Source organism: Gallus gallus, chromosome 2, assembly GCF_016699485.2.
Source record: "Gallus gallus isolate bGalGal1 chromosome 2, bGalGal1.mat.broiler.GRCg7b, whole genome shotgun sequence".
Taxonomy (NCBI): domain Eukaryota; kingdom Metazoa; phylum Chordata; class Aves; order Galliformes; family Phasianidae; genus Gallus; species Gallus gallus.
Genome location: NC_052533.1, coordinates 61234732 through 61257779, shown reverse-complemented (window position 1 = coordinate 61257779; position 23048 = coordinate 61234732). Strand labels below are relative to the sequence as shown.

The 23048-nt window shown below is 45.0% G+C and overlaps 1 protein-coding gene across 2 annotated transcripts in view; it reads right to left on the bottom strand.

The window, feature by feature from the left end:
• GMPR2 (guanosine monophosphate reductase 2) overlaps positions 1–1126 on the bottom strand; it is a 37870-nt gene extending 36744 nt beyond the window's left edge. The window contains exon 1 of one of the 2 annotated variants that reach the window (NM_001030998.2): positions 951–1126. In NM_001030998.2, the coding sequence (NP_001026169.2) occupies positions 951–1037 (87 nt within the window). In that variant the 5' untranslated portion in view covers positions 1038–1126. Of the gene's footprint in view, positions 1–277; positions 768–950 lie in introns of those variants that run through there. The other variant, XM_040683650.2, reaches the window with a different exon arrangement.
• Between the last annotated feature and the right edge of the window lie 21922 nt (positions 1127–23048).

The window sequence follows — 23048 nt, the reverse complement described above, 5'->3', positions numbered from 1 at the left end:
CCCTCCAATCTTAGACCTGCACAGAGGCAAAAACGTTCTGGCTCTGCTGCTGGCCCCTAAACCCCAGCCACACACCCCTAACAGACACAACCACCCCTGCTGCCCTTTCCAGGCTTCTCTTTCTACCTCATTCCCTTTGTCTCAGTCACTCACAACTCTGTTTCCCCTGGAGGAAAGCTTAATCCTCTTTCCATCCCCCAGCACAGCGTAAAACCTTCATCAGTCAAAGTAAATCCTTTCTCAGCCTCAGGGTTATGCGAGGTGAACCAGAAGGCACCTTCGCTCTGAAGGCGGCCATCTTTTCCGTGGAGGCAATCCCCACAGGATTTCCTGGGGTCTTCCCTGATCTGGGGTGAGGGATAGCAGCGGGGATCTCCCCGCTAACAGCAGCCCTGAGCCAAAAGGGACGCGGAGGAGCGAAGCAGGCCACGGGAGGGGTCACAATGGCTGCAGGAGGAACGGACCCCACCGCTCCCGTTGCCTCCTGATGGGCTCGCAGCCCGGGGCAGGCTGAGCCACGGGCGCATTTTCGCTTTACGTGCATATGCCAGCGGTAGAGAGCTGCCCGCGGGCCCGGAGGACGCAGACGCACCCCCGCTGCGGGGCGCGCACCCGGCACACAGCGCAGCTCACTGCCTCCCGCCCCCCCCGCTCTCCGCAGCGGCACCTGTCGGCAGCAGGCAGCCCCCCGACCCTTTTATTTTCCCTTTTTTTCCGCCGAGGAGCGGGGCAGAACCTCGGCTCGCAGCGCCCGCCGCGACCCCCGCCCCGCCCCCCGCTCCCGAAAGCAGCACCGCATCCACCCACCCCCCTCGCAAAGGGCGTTTCGACTGGGGAGGGCACGGCTACGTTAGAGGGGGGGGGGGATAAAAATAAAGCGGGGAAGGAAGGAGGGCGGAGGGCTGGGGAAGTTAGGGGCTGAGCGGGGAAAGCATGCTGAGTGCCCCCACCTCGGATCTGCTTTTGAGGCTGCTTCGTTTGGGTCTGAGCAGGACATCTTTAAAGTCCAGCTTGAGGTCTGCGTCTACCCGGGGCATCTTGCTGGGGCTCTCCTGGCGGCAGCGGCGGCCCCTCTGCGCTGCGCTCCGCTCCGCTGCGCCGCGCCGCCTGCCGAGCCGGGGCGGCCAAAGCCCGCGGGCCGCGCACGGAGCCTATTTATAGGGTGCGGGGAGCGCGGCGCGGCTGCCGGGCCCCATCGCTTTATTAGGAGCGGGCTGGTGTCAGCCGCGCAGCCCGCTGTCCCTTCTCCCCCCTCCTTGTTTCCTTGCCCCGCCTGTGTGTAGCGGGGGAGACGGACGGGGACGCGGCTCCCGCCCGCAGCCACCGGTGCGGGACGAGACGCGGGCACGGCCGCCGACACAGCGGCTTAAGGGCAAAGGAAGGGCAGAGGAAATGGCGCCTCCGTGTGACCGAGCGGCCCTGGCGCTGCCCGCGCCTGTGGGGAAGCCCGCCGCCTTGGGGACTCCCCTCCCGCCGTCCGCGCCGCGCCGGCGGGCTGACGGCTGCGGGCCAATGGCCGCCGACCAACCGCCACCTCCTCGCGCCGCCCGGCCCTGAGGCGGCCGCGCCGGTGAGGGCTGAGCGCCGCTTCCCGCCACAGACTTTGCAGGCTCGTAGAGGGCCGGCCATTGCCCGGCAAGTTGTTGATGGAAGTCAGCGCTTGCAGGGTGCTTCCTCAAGCGCGTGTGCCCGGTCCCTGCTTGTCATCCTCTGGCGATGGCGCCTCAGAGCGTGGTCCGGCTCTCGGCCCCCCCCCCCCCCACACCCGAACTGGTTCCAAATGTGACAGCTGAGCAAAGCGCTAACCGAGTGTTCGGCGTTAGAAGGGAGACGTTTGCAGCTGGCTGGTCACAGGAGGGCGGTCAAACTGCCGGCCAGCCACCTGCAGCTGCCTCAGCACACGCATTTCTTATTTTAGTACACGTAGAGAAGTAATAAGCTTTTTTTTATTATAAATTTTTCCCATCTGTATCATAGAGAAGCCCGATCTGCGACTTTATATGTTCATTTTCAATGTGACAGGAGGGCATAAAAACCCCAGTAGCGACAGAATTAGGTGTGCTGGGTCCAGACTGCATGTACTGGCACAGGGATTGATACAAAGGTACCGTAAGGTACCGTGGGATCTTTGAGCTTAAAGTCTATTTAATTACAAAGTCAGTGAGTTGTTAAGACTTCTTTGCAAAGCACGAGTGTTGTCAGTGACTGGAAAGTGAAGCAGGAGAGGCTCATTGCTGGCTTCCCTTCCTTGCACACCCTGCAGGATGAGGCAATGTTCTCTTCTTTATCTACAAGTTGCACACATCCAGTCAACACCCTCCAGCAAAGCTATTTACAACCTCTTTGCCCCGCTGTCCTGGGTAATTTAGTATGACTGGGTGTGATGCCCAGGCTTTATGCAGCAAACAGATGTTTGAGTGCTTGCTGTTTCCAATGTCCCGATGAAGAAGACTTGAATCTGGCTTCCAGTAAGCCTTGAAGCTTCACAACTCCAGAAGATACTCCATGAGAATTTTGTCATTGAGGCTCTTCCCACATAAATGTTCAGGTGAAATAAGACCATTACAATCAGTCTCATCTGCACAACAAAGGCTGTTCGCTTGGTGACTCCCCCACAGGCTTCAATATAACAGGGCTACTGAAGTTTGTCCTTTAGATGTGTACTACATCTCCCACCATTTACTGTTAAATAATAAATTAACATTTTGTTCAGAAGCAGTGAGTAGTGGTGAGGATGGGCCCTGTGGAAGTGGCAAGCCTATGGTGGAGAACACCGAGAATGGAGAAAACACAAATGCTTTCTGTCCCTGCCCGGCACCATATCTTCTCTTTACGCATGGAATGGATGGGATGCTGAGTAGCAAGAAAGAGCCCCTGAGATGCACTGTGTATGCAGAAGGTCAGCACTGTTGTGGCTAGGAGGAGGTGGAGGCTATCAGCAATACCTGCAAACGCCAGAAAATCCATGCCTGATGCTGTGCTGCTCGGTATCAAGTTAGCAAATTTAAATTTAAACAAATTGTACCTATGTAGGTTGATGAGGTCTGATGGGATACACCCACAAGTTCCGAGGGAGCTGGCCAGTGCCATTGTGAGACCACCTCCGTTATCTTTGAAGGCAGGTTCCTGAGGACTGGAAAAAGCAGATGGCACTCCTGTCTTCAAGAAGAGCAAGCAGGAGAGTGTGGAGAACTGCAGACCAGTCAACCTCACCTCAGTGCCTGGAAATGTGATGGAGCACATTATCTTGGAAACTATTTCCAAACACGTGAAGGACAAGAAGCTGACAGGAAGTAGTCAGCACAAATTTACCAAGACAATAGCATGCTCAGGTAACTTCTAGTTTGGTAGATGGGGTGTGAGCAATGTGAGCAATGGATATTGTTTATTTTGACTTAAGCAAGACTTTTTATAGACTCCTATAACATCTTCATAGATAAGCTGTTGAAGTGTGGACTAGGTAAAAGGACAATGAAGTGGACTGTACACTGACTAACTGAACTTCAGAGGGTTGTGATCAGTGACATGAAGTCCAGCTGGAGGTTGGTCACTTATGGTTTACCAGGTTAATTGTATAAGGCACTAAAAACATCCCTTTTTACCCATACTCAGTTTTCTTCTAATTTAAATAAGAACAACTTCCTCATCAGCTCTTTGGTATTAAAGAATCCAATCAGCGATAACTTCTGAGCACCAGACACAACTCTAGGGTGGATGTTTACTGAGATTGTCATTGTTCATCAACAGAAACAAATAGCCTGATGGTCACAGCAGGTGCACGGCTGACAACTGAAGTACATGCTGACTTCTGTGCTATGGTTCCCAGTAAACTCTATAGCCTCATACAGCTCCATACAGACAGCCTGTAACAGACTTAGCTGTGTGTTTGAGGGGTGTGGTGAGCAGTAGTATAAGTGTTGCTCCCACAAGTGTTTAACTGCTCCCACAAACTGTGCGTCACAACTTCATAGCAAAACTGCACATCTGGAAAGGGCAATGTGCTGCAGGATATGTGACAAAGCTGTTTCACTGTTAAGGAAAAGCAACATTTTTGTGTAAGAACCTTGTTTTCTTACAAGAAAGTAGAATACTTTTTATTTTTCTGTTTGAATGTTGACCTTGTCAGCTTTGAAAAACGTTTGCCAATAGCTGGATGAAGAGACCTAACTCAGCAAACCCTGCAAATGCAAGCAGATTTCTTTTGGACATGGAGATAAGGGAGTTTCTCTGAAATATCACTACTGCAGCAGCATCTACACTGTACCTTTTGCTAGCTTTGATAGTCACCAAAAATGGGATGAGTGGGGCTGACACCCCTGACCTACATAGCTGTTCCAAGCTGACTTCAGCCATGTGCATGATGATCACTTGTTCTAAAGAGGAGAGAGTCATGCCAGAGTTATTTTCATTAAATTCAAAGGTCTTAAGTTATCCTACTAATCAGCATCTGAGCCCCAGGCCCACACTGAGTTCAGTAGGTCAGCCTTTCATTCAGGGTACAGTTTTCTTACGTGAGTAAGTGTCAGTATCCATACCTTTTGATTTCGGTAGGTTTAAAATGCTAATTATAAGTAGTCATAACAATCAATAATTAATGAGACTCTGGCCTTCCTTGGCTTATGAATTTACAGCCTGTATATGCTGACAAATAAAGTGAACCAAGACCGTTCTTTGTACTTGCAAGAATGCGATTGTAACATCTGTTCAGATGCCCCAGGGGTTTTACTCGTACTACATACTGGAAACAGTCTGATGCCTAAACTGTACTCAGACTACCTGGCAGAGTGCTGGAAGTACTAGCTGCCCTAGTTGTCCAAGAGAGTGTGATACAAATTAGAAGAGTATGGACCACTGCACGGTGGAGCATGTATGGCCATGCACTGGTCCAGTTCGGTGTACTGAAGGGCTTTATTGTTTTGAAAAAAAGTCTGCGTACTGTCTTTTATACGATCCACTGTGAACTGATGCTTCTGTAAATCACATCTAACACCCACATACTGCAACAGAAAATAAGATTATTTCCATGGAAATTTTCAGTGATCTCCCAGGATGGAAGGCAGATTCTGTTTCTGCTGTAGAGCTCCATATACAGAACCATCCTCCCCTCAGTGGTGCCGACTGGCAGGATGAGAGGAAATGAGCCTAAACTGAAACACAGAAAATTCCATTTGAACATAAAAAACAAACAAACAAAAAAAACCCCAAACACCTTTATTACTGTGAGGGTGATGGAACACTGGGATAGTTTGCCCTGAGAGGTCACGGAGCCTTGGAGAACCTCAAAATCCAACTGCACATGGTGCTGGCTAACCTGCCTTAGCTGAACCTGCCTGAGCAGGAGTTGGACCAGACGACCTTGAGAGGTCCCTGCTGACCTCAGCCATTCTGTGGTGCTGTGGTACTGTGCTCACTGAGGGAACTGGGCTTGTTCAGCCTGGGGAAAAGAAAGCTCCAAGGAGACCTCACTGCAGCCTCCCAGTATTTAAACTGAGATTATAAACAGGGGGGAAATCAACTTTTTACATGGGTAGATAGGGGTAGGACAAGGGGGAAAGGTTTTAAACTAAAAGAGAGAAGATTTAAATGAGATGTCGGGAAGAAGTGCTTCACTGAAAGGGTTGTGAGGTGCTGTAACAGGCTGCCCAGAGAGGTTGTGGATGCCCCATTCCTGGAGATATTCAAGTCCAGGTTGTGTGGGGCCTGGGGCAGCCTGAGTTGGTGCCTGATTTAGTGCCTGGCAACTCTGCCCATGGCAGAGGAGTTGGAACTAGGTGATTTTTGAGGTCCCTTCCAACCCAAGCCATTCTATGATTCCCTTGTAAGATCTCTAGGGGCTTTAAAAATTCTTGAAATTAGATACTTTTTTAGGCGGTCATAGCCATCACGAAAGCTGTTACATTAAGGGAAAGGCAGGGAATGACAAATTCAACGATGAAGTAGAATCATGTGCAGTTTACACATCTGAACTGTGATTATGGTCTCATATTGGTATTCTAGCAGTGAAACAACTGACTTCAGTGGATTTGTCCCTACTTAATACCACTACTGAGTGAAATACAGCAGAGACAAGTGGCAGTACTGCAGCCTACACTGATTTGGCATATAAACTCACTTCAGACAGCAAATATAGTGGACTCATTCCCATTATTATCATTAAGATTTGTTACCACCAACACATGTTGAAACTTCACCATGAGTTGTATGTCCTTATGGCTGAAATCATGCAGAGGGTCACTGTTAGGGTTGGTACTGAAACTGGAAAGTTCTTGACTCTCATTTCAGGATATGTTCAGCCTGGCAGAACTCCACATTGTGCCAACTGTTTAAGCTCCTCCTTCACCCACATGAGGTTTTGTCTCTGTGTTGTATACACATTGCCTGCAGTCCCACAGTCACTTCATCAGCTTCTTCCTAGCAGCAGCCAGTGTGGTTATCCACACCGCCACAAACATCAGCAGGGGAAGGGCTCTCTGACAGTGAACTCTACCTATTCCTCTAACTATGAAGAAGTTCCTTGGTGCCTTGGCTCCTTGGACTCCCCTTGGGAGGGTTGGGCATTTCTAGGGCCTCTTCTACATTTTCCTCTCTCACAATCTTGTTTTGGTTCTGGAACCCCATGCCTGACCTTGTTTTTGCATCTGTTACCATCTAAAATTATAGGGCAGTTTGGCTATGTGGCCTCCCCGTCTCAGACTAGTAGGATGGAGGTCTTTTGTCTGGACTAGACCTAAGCTGGTTTACCAGGATTTCCCAAAAGATACTAGGCCATGTTCTCTTAACAGCAAGTTAAACTAGGTAGAAAAACTGCCTCAGTGAATAACATTATATTTTCAAGTAAATGAACAAAAGTTACTGTGTAGAAGGATTTGGGCTGAGAAGAGCTCAGCAAAAATGAGTTTCTTGTACTGCCTGCATAGCAGCTGGTGGCTTCTTGTCAGCAAATCACCCACTGTCATGATAGTGCATGAGAATTTCACTGCGACAAGCCAGACTCTGCTGGGTCTGGCAATACCCCTCTCTCAGAGTTTGCATTCAAACTTTAATGTAAGCTTGAAGCTGAGCTTCGTCCATCATTCTTAGCCCGAGACTTCCCAAGAATCCAGTGTCAAATCAACCTGCTCATGCAAAGTCAGGGTAATTCAAGAAGCACTTTTACGCAGGGTTTTTTGTCTTGCAAGCAGCTGATTTTACAGTTTGCATTAGTGAAGTCGGAGTAGTGTTGGGGCAGCACAAATGCAAGCACTGATGTTTGGCTTGGACTGGATTTTTAAATTATTTTGTGTGTGTGTGTGTGTTTTGTGGTTTTGTTTTTGTCGTTTGCTTCTTTGTTTTTAGTTTTAAATTATTACTGTAGCCGTATCAACATGCTGCTTCCCTTCTGTTCATCTCCGTCTTGCTCCAGGTTTTTCCTGGAGTTTGTGTTGCTCAGGATCGAGGTGGTTAACACAGATACTGTTCTGCATTGAAAATTAAAGAACAGTTCTCTTATGCTTCCCGCCATGGGTTTGGTCAGCCTCTCGGGAGTAAGACAAACTAATGTCCTGAAAGTCCGTTTCCTGCTTATTGAGAAGGGTCAGAACATTGTCTCTTTTAGACCTGGTAAATGTTTGCTTTGGTCTGGTGCCCAAAGCCTGTTTCAATAAGCACGCTGCCATTGCTCTGTGAGATAAGTGAGAGGCACATAATTAATAAAAAGACAGTCTGTAGACAAATAGTATTTTCTTTACCCTCTGGGCTTTCCTTGATATTTTTCTGTTGGGTGGAAATCTTGCTGCAAATTTTGAGCAGAAGAAAATGTTTCTGAACTGTGAACATCTGGTAATGCCTAAGTCTCGGTCCCATTTTCATCTTCATTTGGAGGAAATCTTTGAAACTTTACTGCCCAACTGCACCATCTACAGGCAAAACAACTAAACAAAAAAAGCCACCGCAGAATGTTTGAACTGTATTAAGCGCTGTCTTTTAATCACTACAACCAACGAAAGCAGATTTATATTTTTCTGAACTATATGTATTCTTATGTCTTTTGAACTTAACATTACGTTCCCCAGAACTTTAAATATGTTGTATGCTTTGTCCAGGAAGTTTTGCTTTTGCAGAATATGTCACAAGTTGCCTCTTATCATGGGAAAATAGAGGACATGTCTGGCTTAGACCCTGATTGTGCTTTAAGAATTTAATGTGGTGTAGATAAAAGCTGCTGCATTCATCTGCTGTCACATGCTATTGCATTAACACACCTACACAGGGATTATGATAAACATCAACAAGGCTGTCATCGCTATGCCTTTCTTACCCATAATTCCTCACCAACTAATGGTAAAGATATTCTTAAAGTGACCTAGAAAATGCTGCCTCTCTCCCACAGCAAATAAAACCATGCTAAACATTCTCAAATATCATTATGATAAAAAGGGAAGGGAGAATTTAATGCATGAGCTTGTAAAATATGCAGCAGTTTCGCAAGGCTGTTTGAAAAGTGAAGATGATCAGCGTGTGAGGCCACATTAGATGTGCGTCTGTAGTCGCTGGTTTGTATCTACTATGCTGCTGTGTGTCCACCACCCTTCAGTAATCGAACAGGACAAGCGTGCTGTGAAACTCGTGGATTAAACCTTACTGATTGCACTCCTCCTCTTTAGGAAGAAAATGGATCCTCTTTACCTGTTCTCTTGTTCCTGTGAACAAATATGTTTCACAGTCTATTCACCAGTGATGAACTGTATTGAAATATCAATATGATTGATAGATACATACATACATTCTGTGAATAAAATGCAAATAAATGTAAATGATTTTGTTCTTTGAAGAGAACGAGGGGCTAAATTCAATATCACATCTTTGCTTGGATTTCAGTGTTGTGTACAATACCTTTGCTGGCAAGCTTGCTGGAACAAGAGCTTTATGTGTCCCAGTGAGCATACAGCATCCAGAGTCAATAAGGCACCAGTTCTGACCAAAGTCTTTCTGCACTAACATAATTAATTCATCTGGAAAATACTGCATATTTTCAGTCTGTTACTCCATGTCTTTGCTCAGCTGTTATTTTGCATATTGATTTTTGCCTACCTGTCTCTGCCTTTGTCCCAAGATGCTTTGCAGCGGTGCCGTTTCTTGAACTTAGAAGAGTTGGCATGTTTCATGCTGTTGTCCATATTTCAGCAGAGGCAGAAGTCACTACCGTATGTGGTTCATGGAGTGCTTTGGGATCCTTCAGGATGAGAGGTGTGATATAAACATAAGATACCATTCATTCCATTTTTTCCCCAGTGCACACAGTGCTAATAGGTTTTGCTTTCATCTGGAGCTCCCCTGGCTAAATTGTGAAACATCTCAGTGATGCCATGAACGTTTGCTGCTGGCAGACTCATAATCACTGTTCTGTTAGCTCCACCTTACACAAAGATGGCTATTCTCCAGGAACACAATTGACTCTCCTACTGCCAAATACCTCTTTATTTTTATCATCCTCAATACCTTCTCTTACAATTTCCCCTGAGATTCCTCATTCAAGTCCCATTTCCCATTTGACACCTTCGTTCACCTGTGGTACATTGTAATGTCTGTGCTGATCCTGTATCCTGAGTTAAAAGGACCTGTGTAAGGGTATCTCTTTGTCCTGTGTGTGTCTATCTTCCTTCCACTGCATTTGGATGGCAGAGGCTCTTCCCCTTTAGACAGAACCTGAAGGAGACCAATAATCAACTTCTCCAGGCTACCTAAGCAGCAGCTCATTGTCTCCTTGGAAGGAAAAATCGCAAAACACAATTGCTTTTCTGAGCCCTTCTGCCCAAGTCTGTGGGAAAGGGAATAATTAGGCTCATTAAGCTCTGGAGGGCCAGCAGACACTTGCATTCCCCACAGTCCCCTTGCTTGACCCCGCTGTATTAGGGCTGCAGCCAGTCCCTCAGTAAAGACAGCTGAACATTCGAGTCACTGCCAGTTCTGCCCACATCACTGCTCCCTGAGCTGTGGCACTGCCCTGGGCTGCAAACCAGCCCGTCAAGAGCTCAAGTGATGAATGCAGTACATGGGGGGCCCTTTTCTCCCCCCTTTTTCACTCCTCATTAGTTTAGCTCAATTATTTTTGCTCCCGTTTTTCTGAAGCTTTTTGCACACAACTGCAAGCTGCTTCTCATCTTTTCACTCTGACACACTGCTGTCAGGTGGTAGTACGTCTCTTGCCAGAACAAGAACTTGTCATGAAAATCAGTGAGCTGCAGCGTCCCTTTGGGGCCAGGCAAACAAGTCCTTTGGAATTCGTTAAATGAGATATGTGGGGCTACACTAGCTTGTGGGGAAAAGGATAGGGATAAAGAAAGGGCTGTAAACATTTGATTTCCCGATCACTGAGATGGATTCACTTCTGAATCACTGTGTCCAGTGCCAGATTTGGTAAAAAAGGACATCTTTCTTTACTCCTCATTACTTTCCTAAGCCTACATTTGGGCTACTGAACACCAGAGTAGGATATTCTGTGCTACAGACTCCGTAGTATGGAGCCTACCTTCCCTCACTTGCGTAAGAATAAACTGGGACTAAATCCATAGAAGCCACCGGTGGTGTCATGTCAGACTCATGCATATGATGAAAAAAAGTCCTTGTTTTTCTTTTTCCCCAACTCAATACAGAGCTCAGATACACAGAAACATTTTGATATTTAAAATCCATTTGATATTTAATCAGAGCAGAGGTGTGGCATGCAAAGATCATGGGCATATATCTGAACTGAGCCTTAGGAAACACTAACAACAACCCATACTGATAAAGAACAGCTGTATTCTTATATCAGAAACCACGAGGACAAATAATTAATTTGCCTTCATTAATTTCCCCGTACTTTCCTGGCGAAAAGTCAATAAGGGCTTAGTTTACAGATCTGACTGTCGTGACAAGAGAGGATGTTTGGAAAGATCGTATCAATCACTGGGTCATCAGGCATTAGTATAAAAGTCGATTTCTGTTTCTGCCCTTTCCCTCCAATCTCCCTTTATAGCTGGCTACTAACAGGAAGCCTGGGGAAAGGACTGTGTTAAAATGTTGGTGATCATTTTCTTCTTTAATAAGGAGGAACTGGAGTTTGTTTCTGAATCTCAGCTGTGCAGGGCTGCACAGAGCTGTGAGTCAAAAGGGGAGTGCAAGGGTACAATGTTCGTTTCCTCCTGAATGACAGTAATGTGGAGGCCCAGAGCAGGGAAAACACCACAACACACACAATGCTGTTATGCATTCTCTTACATTCCTCTGATGCTGGGTTTAGACGTGTCTTTAGAAGAACAAAAGGGTCATAGACATACATAGAATATATACATACAAAAGCTATACATCACAAATACTGCTCTTTCTACAAGTCTGCAGATTGAGGAAATCATTAGGAACCAGTAAATACAAAAAAGGCAGAGCAGGACTCCAGTTCCTGGGAGATATAGGGTAAACAAACCACAGCTGGTATTAGACCTTGTATTTATAGTTGAGCGAGTGCCTTTGAATGAGTGAAATTCTATTTCAGTGGCAGGCAGATCAGAACAAACAACTTGGCGCTGTTTTTTTGTGACAAAGCAATCTTGACAAGTATATATGGCTGGTACTTAAAAATTCCCGTTGCGTCGTTGAAACACTTCCAGACATCACTTAATCAGGTGAAGGAGATCATAGCTCGTTCCTTGTTCTCCTTCAGGTTTGCCAATTATAGCCTGCCTAGATTTTCATCTCCTATTTCTCTTCAATTCTTGTGAATTTCTGCAGCTGAACTGTGGGATCAGAACCAACATTTCTGGCATGCACAGTGCGTACTCTCTCCCTGCTGGCAACAGGACTGAGCGCTTTGAGCCCTCCAGCCTGGCTGGGTCAAAGCCTGGTGTTTTGGTTAGGGTGGGCTGGGAGGACTGAGGAGCAGGTATACATGGCTATGTGTCACTCTTCGTTACATGGCACAGGTGCCCAGCAGGCACATGGCACCATGTACCCAGCAGTGCTCCTAGAAGTGCCTGCTCCCCTACAAAATCTGTGCTCATGAGGTGATTTGGGGAAGCAATTTATGTACAGTTTATAAATTTAATTTTCTACTCAGAGCTCCTTATGCATAAGCACTGGTTGAACTGGAGTCCATTTGGGATATCTGCTGCCAGTTTTCTCCCATGTTGGACTGGAATCTCAGTCACTGGAAACACCAGGCTGTCCTGACGGGGAGGTTCTGAGCTGCTTTATTCCAGGCAACAAGCTGGCTCCTTCTCTAGGACAGCTTTGTCAGGGCGTACTTGTTGAGCATGCAAACCATCTGCTGGGAGGCCTTGTACTGAATAAAACAGGCACGGTTCCATTTTGGTCACTCAGTTTAACACCCTCGGTTCAGAGGGCTGGTATTAGAGCTGGCCCAACAGGCTCTGACAAAACAGACTGGTGAAGATTTGGAATGCTTCTATATTCTGACTCACTCATCTTTTGTGCTCTGCCTCTTAAGGGAGTTGCAGCAGTGCTGCAAATCCTGCCATGAAGCCTCCTGATGGCTGAGGGAGTGTGTTCCACATTTGTGAATGACACGCTGCACGACTGTGTGTTCCTGAAGAGGTGACCTTCAGGAGAAGCGGGGACGTGAGGGAAATGCTGCTTCTAGCACCTACACAGCTGGATGGGGATATCAAAGAGAAGGCTCAGATCTTCACCAAACATCTGGGCATGGAGCTGAGCAAGCTGCTGGAGCAGGAGGGTTAGACAACAGGGCCTCCTGAGGCCTCTTCCCATCTCAAACATTTTGTATTTCTGCTATGTGCGCAGGCACACGAACCTCACAATTTGACATGCAAGACCTAGAAGAGATCTTTAAATACTGCACAGACGACCCATGGAGCTAAGAGCAGATGGGAATGAATGAATGACTTATCCTTTTTTTTCTTCCCCAATTAAGGCTATCTGTTAGCATCACAGCCCGATCGATGCTGTGCCTTAATTTATTTTGTGTGTCAGAAAAGCCTGCAGAGGGCGACTTTACTCTTGTATCACAGTCAGCTCAGCTTGCTTGCTTGCTTTGTGTCTTTAGCAATGCACAGAGCACTCCCCACTTCTTTCCTTCTCACAACAGAAAACAACAATTTATATCGTGTAATTTTTCTGTTTCTTTTCTTCTAGACTGTTTGCGACAGAGGAAGTCAGGCAATCTACTGTAATCTATCTGGCTAGATAATGTGTAGTTCATTTGCATGGCGTGTGATTACAAGGTTCTAGAAGACACTAATTAGGAAGTAAATCTGGGGAGAGAATAGGGATTAGGAAGTATCCATCAGTCAGATGCCTGTCAGCCTGAAGAATAATAATAATTAATCATAATTAACAATACATTCTGTGTCAGTGGTGTATCTTATCTGAGGACTCTACAGGCATTTTGTATTTAATCTGCACAGCTACTTCTGATGGAGATAGACATGATATAATATTTAGAACTAAATTTGCAAACGGCTTTTCTGAGATGAGACTCCTAAAGCAGATGTATACAAGCACCAAAATCAAGTACCTGATTTTCAGATGTGCTCAGCATTTGCAAACCCCTGAGTTTGTGTGCTAGCACTAACTCAGATGTCTTTTAGCACAGAAAATGTGAGTTTCAGTGTGTCAGTGGAGAACAACATTTCAAGTGACAGCCAGGATGTGCTGGGAAATGCAAGTCTGACCCCATGTGCATGGCTGGATTTACTTTGCATCTGTACTTTGCATGAAGTCTGCTGGGGAAGAGCAAACGTGCAGAACCAAGTTGTTATGCATGAGCTGTGCATGGACTGTGGATGTGCACAGCCAAGCATGCTGCAGGTCAGCTTACCTGCAAGCAGAACAGTTCTAGCTCCTCCTAAGTGTGGTGTGAATGCCTTGAATACATCTGGGACACTGACAGCAATGATGAAAAATGTACTGTTTGCAGGAATTGGTGTGCTTACTTCTGCTAAAACAGCTCTCAAATCATTGTGTGTACATTGTCCAAAATACTTTTGGACACATTGTCCAAATACATTGTCCAAAAGTGCTTTTGTGAAATACCCTTTGTTTTATATCTACTTTTTTTTTTTTTTTTTTTTTTTTTTTTTTTTTTTTTAGTGTTTTCCTCTTTAGATAGGATCTCAGCATATGCAATGATAGTTTTAGTAGACTCAGGAAGTAATTCCAGATCCTCAGGCTCATTTGTGTAATGCACTGCTGCCGTGCTCCCCCTACACTGCTGATTTCTGCCCTTTTCCTGCTCGGCAATCCAGAAATCAGAAGTGTTACACCCTTAAAGCTCAGCCCTTCCATAGGTGCTCCCTGGAGAAGTACATGCCAGTCCAGCTGAAAAGAAAAGCGTTTGTTTTCTCCAACTAATAGCATCGTTAGGCATTTAATTAGAAGCTATTCCACTCCCTGCAGACCTGGCAATTTTTTCTGCTAACACAAGTTAACTGAGCGAAGGTAAATAAACCTGTGCCACAAATGTCTCTCTCTATCTCCCACGGCATATAGCCTTTCTTGGCCTGTGTTCAGCCTTTTCTTTCTCCCTTTTAATTTTTCACAATTGTAACAAAGAACTGGTGTACTCTGTAGGGAGGGAAGCCTAAATTCTGCCACATGATCTCCTAGGTTTGTAGCACAATGGTAGAAATACTCCGAGTTCTGTAACGAATGCAGATTAGTTGGAAAATCCCTCTTTAGAACTGCTTCAAGAAAGAGAAAATACATCCGGCGTTGCAGCTTTAGTAATACTTATTTGAGACCAAAAATTCTTCTCTCTCTTTTTTCTCAACTTTTCCATTTCTGCTATGCTGCAGTGCTTTTGAAGGAGAATAATATAAGTCTCTAGAAAGTGATGAGTATAGGACAAAAGGCCAGAAGTCCTGGCAGCAGACCAAGCAGTAGATTATAGATCCGTAATGTCCCTTTTGACTCTCAGAGCTACCACAGCTTTGTAAGCAAATGGGCAAGTTGCACAATACAGCAGCTATTGTTCCAAGCTGCCTGGGAATACAGGCCGAGTGTTCTATGCTGGTGACAGTGTGGTCACTGAAGTCAATAACAATCACTGCCCAGGGGCCCAAGGCATTTTCTCAATCTTTACAGATAAAATTCTGCCATTCCATTCCCTGCAACACATAAAAATCTTCTTTATAGATGTGGTGATGCGGCTGCAGGAGTTTCTGGGGGTTCTGAGAGCACACTGAGACTTTTCTTCAATGCCCATCTGGAGGGACACAGTCTGGACTCCTGCAGAAATCTTCCTTTGGATCTTTTGCAAAAGCGTCTTTTATTTCCACGGTAGTTACTGTCTTGTCCAGTTCCCAGTGATGCAGCCTCAAGCCTGTCGTGAATAAATCCACTTAAACTACAGTCGTCCCTGTGCTTGCAGAGAATGTTATCACTTGGGGCAGGAAGCGAAGGTTCATCCCTTAGGAAAGAGCTCGCTGTGATTTTGCAAGGCACAGCAGTAACCTGGTAACCGACATATCCATTCCTGCCACATTTTCTAGGTCAGCATGATTCATTCTTAAGGGAGCAAATTTAACTGGGCAAGTTGGGAGGATTATAAGCACCATCCCCGGCTGGCACAGTGCAAGGAGATGTCACTAGGTGGGTCAGGGCGATGCAGGCCCCATGCCCTCCCCATCATCTCAGGGTGCTGTCCGTCCCTGCTTTGCTACCGAGGGCAAGGCCAACAGTGATTCTGATCACATGTGTCACAGTACCAGGATCCTACTGACCAAGTGCGGAATAAAATGGGAGCATAAAGCAATTTCAACCTGTGTCTGAGTGGGAAGACCCTGCTCAGAATAAGAGGCAGACCTCAAGAAGAGCAGCAGTACTGGTGTACATCCCCCTGTGGAGTGGAACACGAGCAGGAATGCACGAGCCTGTAAATACTAAGGGTTTTCTCACTAGACACATTCAAGGAGTGACACACATATGAAAACAATGTCCTTTTCTCTTCATATGTTGTAAACAACAGCATCAGCAGTTGTCACATGTCTCCCTTTTATCCAGCACTGTATAACATGCATATTTGACTGCACTGTGCTTTTCCTTGCTATCTCTAAAGGTGCTGTGGGACAGAGCCTTGGCTGTTATCAAACCTGATGCTCTTGATCCATAAAGCTATAAACTATGTTGGCAGGGGTTACAGACTGCAGTGATTTGGGCTGAGAACCAACTGGATATGACATACTGATAAATTTTTGGCCTTCATGCAGCAGTTTGTGGGCACAAAGCATCTCTCAGCAGGAATAAACCATGCAGTGCACAGAACACGTCTTCATCAATTACAGAGAGTACTCATTAGCCCATGGTTTTTAACCAATTAGGAAAATCTTTTCTCCTGTGATGGATTTCTTCTTTGACCTTTGGCAAGATCCTCCATTTCCTCGTGCCTCAGTTTCCACATGGGGAAAAATATTCCTTTACCTTGCAGAGATGCCAAGCAGATTAATTAGTGCCCAGGTGTACTTTTTAGGCTCTTGGGATGAAAAGTGCAGTGTATGTGTTTACTTTTAAAATTGCATTTCATTATCTTGCTGAAAAAGACATCCTGTGGACCACCGCCAGTGTGGGCAGAGGGGTTCTTAGCAAACACAGCAAGCCAGAGCTAAGCAGATCTTGTGCACCCCAAGCTCTGTTCTTCCAGGGCCCACTCACTACTAGACCAGAATATCTGCAGAATACCTGCTGTCTCTGCCCGCATTTGATTTTGACTAAATATTACTCGGAACAAATTGTGACAGCTGCTGTTCAAGCGCAGAGGGCCTTCTGTTGACGTCAGTGGTTGTATGACAGGCAAATTTGGCTTGCTAGCCCATTTTAATTGAGTGCATGAGCATATGCATCTCCTGTGTGTAACACTCACTGTTAAAGCAGGTCAGGATTTGCTTTAAATTCCTCAGCCTCTGGGGCTCTTCGATTTCCTATGAAAGAAACCAGCTCTTAGCAAAATGTGTCACCATAGCAGAGGCAGGGGTGCCACCTGCAGTTACAAAACTGGGCTCTGCAAAACTGTGCTTTTCACAGAATTGTAGAATCACTAATGCTGGAAAAGACCACTAAGATCAACCAACCACCAGTCCTTCACCACCATGCTCACTAAACCATGTCCCACAGTGCCACATCTACACGTTTCTTGACCACCTCCAGGGACAGTGACTCCACCACCTCCCTGGGCAGCCTGTTCCAATACCTCACCACTCTTCTGAGAAGATATTTTTCCAAACATCCAACCTGAGCCTCCCCTGGTGCAACTCGAGGCCATTCCCTCTCATCCTATTACTGTTATCTGGGAGAGGAGGTCAACACCCACCTCACCACAACTTTCTTTCAGGTAGTTGTAGGGAGCAATAATGTCTCCCCTGAGCATCCTCTTCTCCAGAATAAACAATCCCAGTTCCCTCAGACACTCCTCATAAGACTTGTGCTCCAGACCCTTCACCATCTTCACTGCCCTTCTTCACTTGCAGCAGTGGCATCACAACTCCTCTTGGAGCCTGCTAAATTTGGACCTGTATTTGGGAAGAGAGGTCCTGGCTTGTTCTGCCTGAGCAGTGCTCATTGTTTCGCAGGCTTCTGCACAGGGTAAGATTAATACCATTATTCTTTCAACCACCTGTGCAGCAGCTCCAAACAGTGTGGGACAGGGAACAGCAACTCCACTGTGCAGAGGACAGCAGCCTCCAAAATGCATTTTTAGTTACAAGGAATGTGTGGGGTGAATGGGTATCTGAGCAACCACTGAGATGCCACAGAAATCAGAATTTTTCTAGATCTGAGAGATTTAAATCTTTTGATAGAAAAGAAACTGTGACCCACAGCAACAAAGCAAAGCACTTTTTTTGGACTGTGCATATAAACCCTTGATTTTGGCAAATAGCAGCTGACTGGGAAGCTGGAAGCCATGAGCCGTGCATGAAGGCTGTAAGCCTTTGTCATTCTGAATGTTGGTTCAAGTAATCTTTCTTTGACAGCTCATTTGCATCTAAGCTATCCCCAAAGAGTCTGAGAGTTTGGAAATAATAGAGATGACATTTGGGTAAGTGTTTAAAAATGCACAGCAGCAGCATGCTCAGAGGCTTGCATTAACAAGCAGCAACGAATCCCGAAAGTGAGCTGTAAAAAAGGAGTTGAGAATCTGTCTGAATGGAGTAAGCTTCACTGGGCATCTGATGACCGCGTAGGAAAGGGTTTGTGCCAGAAGTGGGGAGGTGAGCATTACTCACAAGCTGACAGTGCCAGAAAATAAACCAGCACCAACGAGGCTTACGGTTAGGATCCAGCATTGAGCACAGCGCACTCCCAACCTCTGCGAAGTGCTCCATTGAGAAAATTGCTTGCAAATCAAGCTGAATGGCAATGAAAAAAAAAAAAAAACAAAAAAAAAAAAAAACAAGGCAACAGAATGGTTTCAATGAGCCAAAAAAATTATGTGATTTTAAATGTTCCTGTCCTCTAGCGCAGGCACGGTGCCAGCAAATCTGCTCAAGCAAGCTTTGAGGATTAGGGAGAAGCGATTTTGTTGGTTCCCAGGCAGTCAATGATATGTGCAGCTCTGAAAATGTTGCTCAGCACCAATAGGGTGCATCCTGACAGGGGAAGAGCTGGGGGCTGCTGGGTCTGGGAGAAAACCGCTTGTGCCAGGATTGGGCATTAAAACTACATAGGAGAAGGGAGCACCGTAAAACTGAAGTAATGCAGAATCGTGGATTTCAGGAGCATTAAAGTCCATGAATTGGATTGACTGTTCTTTGTTTTTTTTTTCCATGATGTGCAAATATTTTAATTTTTATTCTTACTGCTATTTTGATAGCTCATAAAGACAACAGGTTGTTTGAGGGCCTGCTTTTACCAACATGTAATGAAAGACAGCTTTTTCCTGAGAACTTCTTTGTCCAAATTGGGTGAAATGAATAAAGAACTGAAGAAAAAAAGATAAAAAAGCAAAATGAGGGAAGAAATTACCCTGAAGTAAAAAGGACAAATGAGGGCAACGCCAGCAGTTTCATATTCAGCACCGTGAACAGCCACGTATTTAACAGCTTGACAGCCACAACAGCTAAGTGGATATGAACCAAAACTGTACCAGAACCAGCATTTGATTCTCATGTTGCAAAGCACAATTGTCCTCATAAGGGTCTGTGACATGTCAGGTTCTCTGAAGAAGGGAGGGACAGGAAAAGTCAGAGTTTTAGCTCTAAAATGAGCACTTCTAGTTTTTTTTCTGAAATATCACAGAAGTGTATTAATTTGATTTTGAAGAATACATATTAAATTCAGTCTGTCTGCAGATTCATGCCCTGGCCACGAGCACCAGTGCTGCAGAAGGGTACAGGATTATGTGGTGCTGGCTTGCAGCCTAGAATCACAGCTCACTCCTCCCAAATTCCTTCCTGCCTCCATGTATTCTATGCAAAACATAGCAGAGACCACAGAGTATTGGAAATGTGTTTTAAGGATCATTTATTTCGGCTATCTATCGTTTTCCTTTTTACACATGCTGAATTTTCTTGTTTTACCTGAAGCCTTTTTGGAGCTTTCTTTGTCTTCTGTGGCATAAAAAGTCAGTGTGTGGTATGAGCTCATTTGCCCACTGGTGTCATGCTCAGGTGCACACAAAACTCCAGAAACACTCTTATAAATCACCTGCAAAGAAAGATCAAAGGCAATGAGCTGGAGTTGACTGTTCTAATTCATTTCAGTATCAGCTGTAGTGCTGCAGAGCTCACACTGAGCTCCAGGGTAGCCTGCCCTATTTCCTTCAGACCTCTCATCCCAAATAGTGCTTGTGTAGCTGTACTGCTGACTTCCTGTGAATCTAGAGGAAGCTTTTGAATGATAGGGGTTATATATATCTGTGTTCTTGCCTGGGAAGACAACTGGTTCGCTCAAGACCAGGGGCAGGTGGTAAGCCAGTAGGTAGGCAGCATGGGGGGCTGGGAGTTTGGGCTCAGCAGGACTGATAACTAACTTACAAATGAACAGAGGTTTTGAAAACTCTTCTGCTTTCTCTTAGCTTGCAACAAAATCTGTAGGGTTTTTTGTTTTTTTTTTTTTTTTATGGAAAAGCTGCCCGTTTCCTCCATTTCCCAGCAAGGTGCTTTCCCCTCTTCTGAGGTGGGCTCTGTGGGGAAAGAGCCAGGCGAGGAACCAGCTGCTCAGACACCTGACTGTGGAAATAGGCTGTAGTACTCCCCTGCTTTTCTGGGTTGGGACACAAATGAAAATGTGATGAAAGATGCAGATGGAATTTCCATTCCAAAGGGGGGTTTATGTTAAATGGATAAACGTTTATAAAACACCAGTAAGGTCATTTGCAGAAGGAAGCAACTGGTCATTGAGAAATTTTGTACAGAGGCTGTCAAAACTCCGAAAGGCAAATGATTTATCAAGTGGAATTTTTTGTGCTCATTCACTAAATATAAAACTATTTTCTGTTTTCTTTCTTTGTCCTGTACAACTTTTCACCAAAAATTTCAGATATTAAAAAAATCACAACCCTGCATGGAAATTTTTAAGTCTTTTCTTTTTTCAACTTTCTAAATCCAGCTCCCAAATCATTTCAGAGCCAGCTGTAGTGAGAACACTGGAAAAAAAAACTAAACAACAGAGTACCATAGAGAAGATGCAGCACTGAGGGACATGGGTTGGTGGTCATGGTGGTGACGGGTTGATGGTTGGATTAGATGATCTCAGTGGTCTTTTCCAATCTTAATGATTCTGTGATTCTATAGACCTGCTCCTCCCCATAGAAACCACTACTCAGAAGAGCAGATGGAAGCAGCTGGAGGATTTTGTGGCAGTCATTATAGTTTTGTCTTGGAGTGTTGAGCTGGAGAAATATTTCTTTGCAAACCCAAGGAATAAGGACGCAGAGAAATGACTCACCAGATCCTAAGCCTGCTGAATAAAATCTATTTGAAATGATAACCCATTAAAGAGTAAGGTATTTCTTGAAGCACTTCAGTGTATCACCTCAATCTATGACTCCTGTGATCATTAAAGTTCTTTAAATGCTTTTCATCTTCTCAGTGTATCATCTCCTCCAGGTCCTGGATGCTTCCATACAAAAGAAAGCAAATGACTTGTACACTCTGCTGGGTTAACGTGAGAAGCAGGTTCTATCTTCACTTTAAGTGAGTGAGGATGAGTTTGCCTCTTTGAATCCACATCCTCTCTAAGAAAGGGGTCAGGGGTTTTGCAAAGGAAGGCAACATTCCTCCTCAGAGGATACCCCGTCCTTAGAGACATTCTTGGTCAGGCTGGGCAGGGCTCTGAGCAACCTGGTGTAGCTGCAGGTGTCCCTGTTTATTGCAGGGAAGTTGGACTCGGTGACCTTTCAGGGTCTGTTCCAACTCAGATGACTCTATGATTCCCTTGCCTCTTTAACCCTAACCTTAATTCCTTCTCAAGCAAGGGCTACTCACACACAGAGAGGCTACAGCCTGTAAAACACAGTAAATGTCACAAAATCCATTAATAAAAACAAACTACAAGAGGCTCCAGAAAGGCTCCTGACTGCTTTATCATTAAGGTAATTTCTCTGCTTTTTCTAAATTTTATTCTTTCAGGCTTCTCCATGGCATTTCCAAATCACTCAAGTCATAGATGTCATCTGGGGAAAATAAAGACATCTCCAAAGAGCACAGTTCTTAATCTGAGACTTTCTGTGCTGCTTGCTGTCGCTTCAGACAAGTAGTGTTGAGCAATGTGAACTTGTGTGTGGTTAGTGTGGGTGTTGAGGAACATGAAGTGCCTTATCTGCCACTGCATCTGTAGTTTCATTTTATTTGGTGCAGTAACACAGTGTTGAAATGGACCACCTGATTATTTCCATTTCTTGAACATGAAGCTGAAGAGAACCTTGGCACACGGGAATTAGACACCCTTTGAAAGAAACACCAAAAGCTCTTCTCCAGGTGTACGTCAAAGATACCCCAGCTCCTGGACCTGTGGCCCGTCCATCACATAGCTTCACACCACACCCCTGGGGCTGATCAGATGGGATTTGATGTGAAACCAGGTGAATTTGAGCTGCAGATGCTCCTTGTGCAGAAGGCGGAAAGAAAAAATAGCAGCCTAAATTGTCAAATCGAGACAGACAAATGAGGTCAAACATAATGGCACAGATGACACTCTTCCCTGAGGACATTAGTTGACGTGTGTCAGTCTTGCTGACTGACTGCTTCCCTTTCTCTATGACATGTGATAAACAAATATAAATCAAGAATTTACTGCAAACAAATAGATACTGGTAGTACTATTGCTGATATGAAGAGAGGCCTGTGAATATTTCTTCCTTTTTTAGCACTGCATTTCTCTTTACATGTACTTTGCTGACAGCATTATGTCACATCTTTCCTAAATAACTTTTGTTGTGAAGTTTATAAGGTGTTTTTATCCATTCTTCAAGGCTGGTGATAGGACGAATTACTCTATTGTTCTGCAGCTCATAGTGAACTCATGATTTAATCATTTGGAGTGGATACACTCTTCATATATTGATACTCTGTCTTTCTTCTCTGTATAAATGAAATAGAAATCAAAATTAAAAAACAAAACACACACACACAAAAAAAAAACAAAAAACAAAAACAGGAAAATGTACACTGATTGGCAGAGAAGGCAAGACCAGACTGTCGCTAACAACGACTACGGGTATCTTTACAAAAATAATCCTCCATTTCCATCTCAATGTACAGCTGATTTGAATGTCATTAAGAAATGCATTGCTTGGTGTTGGCAAAAACCCTCATTAATTATAAATAAACAATCAGTTCTTGATTTTTGCAACTATTAGCATAAAATTAGGGGACAGCTAAACCAGCACACAGAAAAGCCTCAGGCTTTTGGCTGATGTCAAGCGAGACTGAGTTGCTAGTGAAAGGCAGAGAGCTCTAAGTGCTGCATTCAGGCCTGCTTCAGGTGGCCAACTTAGATGGTGGAGCTCATTTCCTGAGAGAAGAAAATGGTGCTAATACTAATTGCTTTCTGGCTGCCAAGCAAAATTCCATTCTTGGGTTGGGTTTTCCCAGGAATTTCTTTCCATATACATGCTTGTACAC